Here is a 2,986-nt window from a genome sequence, read left to right as displayed (position 1 = left end):
GGACTCCCTCTGCCTCTCTGCATGCCCCCTCCCTACAGCAAGACACCAATCGGAGTTCAGACTCAGGGCCAAGCATTGAGCACTTCTGGGCTCTGGTGCAAGCAAGATTGCTATAAAAAGACATTCAGAAAACAAGCAATAGTATTGCCATTTTGCCTTTAATGGAAGAGTGGCTAACAGTTTCAGTTAAAAAAAAAAAAAACTCATTAAAAAAATCCATTGTTTGAAGTTTCAGAAATATACATACACTTGAAAGCCAATAAAGTCATTATAAAAATAAACTCTGAATATTTTTTTAAAGGAGGAAAGGGCCAGTCTTTGTGGCAGCACAAATGCTTAGTAATACTAATAATAATAATAACAGTACACCAGTCTATCTGAGATGGATCACCCCAGGGTGGAGGGCGCTTTTACTTTGGAGGACAGGGCCTGCCTGAACCGTCTCTTCAGGTCCTGCATGTTGGGGGATCGGGGCCGGGGGATGATGGACGCTCTCCTCCGCTCCCCGCTGAGGCTGTGCACTTTGCTCACTTCCTTGCAGAGATGCTGAAACACATCGCAGACATCTTCGTAGTTTTCACTAGTAGAAATTTCAAGGAAGAGACTGCCCAGCTCATTAGCTAGCTGAAGACCTTCGTGTGTCTGCACCTGCCGGGCATGCAGAAGGTCCCCTTTGTTTCCCACGATGATGACAGGGGCTTTTCCATCAGGGTGGACCTTCCGGATATGCTGGTAAAGGGGCCGAATGGACTGGTAGCTCTCATAGTCTGTTATGGAATAAACAAGCAGAAAGCCCTCTGCCCACTGCACACATTTGGACAGAGAATCCATTTGACTGAGGCTGTCTTGGGCCTGAGGAAAACAAAACAAAACAAAATGAGACCTGGTCAAAGACACTCAAAGATGACACCGAAGTAACCCCTGAAGGGACACTGGACAGAGAAATCACTAAGCACAGCTGTCTGGTTCTCCCTAGCTTCCGAGAGAGGCTTTTGACACAGCCTCAGACACAGTGCTCAACCTGGATTATTTTCTGAGCTGGTCTGGTTGCAGACTGGTAACCTACTTTTTCGGCAGGCAGTCTCCAGTGAACTCCAACCACTTAAGAATAATTACAGACCAGAATGGCTTAGTTTTCAGGGAACTAATTCATAACAAACAAAACCCTGGAAACAGTCCAATGTAAATATCTATTCCCAAGCCCATAAGAAAAAAAATATTTTTAGCAGTCAACTTCTTGAGAATGTTGCAGAAACAAATTCCTCTCTCTGGGCTCTCCACTCAACCTTTGCCTCCCTAGAAGGGCTGAGCAATTAGTTAAGCTGCATTCCACAGTGATAACCAAAAACTTATCTGATTATAATTACTGGCTTGACAAAACACCCCCTAGCCTTGGGGAGGGGGAGGGCGACAGCCCTGGCCAGGAAGCAGACCGACCCCCTCCCTCCAGAATCCTACCTACTCCTTGCTCTTTTAATGTGGTTCTGGAAACTGAACCTTGGACTTGCCAGTGGATGTTTACTACTGAGCTGGACCCCTAGACCTATGGCTGCTTGTTTGTTTTGTTTTTTTTTTTTTTTTAAATTGTTCCTGGATGTGCTCTGAAAGCGTTAATATAATACCTGCCTAGCCAACCCAGGCAGTGGTGGTCAGCCAGGGCTCCTGCTGGGAAAGAGTGGCTCAGCCTGTATTCCCAACACTTGGGAAGCTGAGGCAGGGAAGATTATAATGAATTCAAGGCAAACCTGAACTACAAAGCAAGTGATAAACCAGCCAGGGCTACATAGCAAGACACAGGCTTTCAAATAACTCATTAATTAAAAGTAGCATTTAAGAGGAAACTAGTTCTAATCAACCATTTCTTGCCACCTAGGAGGGCATCCAACATCCCAACCCTCAGTTCGCCTTGTGTCTACACCTACATATCGGACATAATGAGACATCTCACTGAGGGCCTGGAGCCAGTCACCCCAATGTCAGATGCAGCTGCACCCCATACCCTCCTGATAGTCCGTACCTGGATGCCTCCCGGAGTGTCCTGGATCTGTAGGGAGAGCTGGTCCCCCTCCACATAGACGAGTCTCGAATACAGTTTGCCTGTACAACGAAGAGGAGTTCGCATTTAAGTTCCCACGGCCCGGAAAGAGGGGAGGGGAGGGAGGACAGACAGATAGATACAAGTACAGGAGCCAGGGAACATGAAAACATCCTAACCTGTGTTGGGTTCGTAGTCGCCGATGAATCTCTTGGTTAAGAAGCGCACAATCATTGCTGAAAAATAAAGTAGGAAAGTCAGCTGAAGAAGTGGATCAAGATGGTCCAAACTGGGCCCTCAAAGGAACCTCACGCAGTCCCCCCAGGTTCCCGGCGTGAAGTGCCTTTCCCGCGGGATGATGGACCGGTCTGGAGAGACCCTCAACAGGCGCCATCCCCTTCCAGGGCTCAGAAATGGACTGCTGAAGCAACAGGCAAGGGGTCTTCCCGGCATGCCTGCGACGGGGGACCCTCCGCTGTCCCTAGGCAGCTTTGCGCGCCTTTGTCCCACTCACCGCTTTTGCCCACACGACCGGAGCCCATCACCGCCAGCTTGATGTCCTTGGGCAGGAGGTAGTCGGAGGAGGACTCGGGGATGGGCGCCAGCAGAAAGTGCCCAGACATGGTGAGTGGCCGCATGGGCGCGTCCGGAGACCGCGGTGTAGGAGAGCCGACTGGATACACGCGGACTCACAGCGCCGGGATGTGGCGCGGTCAGCAGAGCTGCCCAGGCTCTCGGATTTTAAAGAGCTCGGGGAGCGCGGTGGCTGCCTCTGGCGCCTCCTTTTCCCCGCCCCTTCCTGGAACGGTGAGAGCCGCGTGCGAGCTGGGGATTGTCACCGGCGGACGTGCGCACCCCCAGGCTGCCTGATGCGCTCTGCCCGCCCAGCTGCGCGGGCTGCTGTCGGTGGAGCCCAGGGGAGGCCTTTGCTCAAATTGTATTTGCCAGGTC

General features: G+C 50.8%; 1 protein-coding gene across 1 annotated transcript; it reads right to left on the bottom strand.

The window, feature by feature from the left end:
• Positions 1–387: 387 nt before the first annotated feature.
• RASL11A (RAS like family 11 member A) lies at positions 388–2,722 on the bottom strand (the record flags this gene model as incomplete). Its single annotated transcript, XM_080940692.1, has 4 exons — positions 2,550–2,722; positions 2,215–2,271; positions 2,018–2,097; positions 388–852 (listed from the first exon to the last, which is right to left on the bottom strand). Exons 1-4 carry the CDS (start codon positions 2,671–2,673, stop codon positions 388–390), a joined length of 726 nt encoding a protein of 241 aa, XP_080796818.1. The 5' UTR covers positions 2,674–2,722.
• Between the last annotated feature and the right edge of the window lie 264 nt (positions 2,723–2,986).

The sequence above is a fragment of the Micromys minutus genome (genome assembly GCF_963924665.1).
Source record: "Micromys minutus genome assembly, chromosome: 29".
Taxonomy (NCBI): domain Eukaryota; kingdom Metazoa; phylum Chordata; class Mammalia; order Rodentia; family Muridae; genus Micromys; species Micromys minutus.
This window is presented reverse-complemented; position numbering and strand designations above follow the sequence as displayed.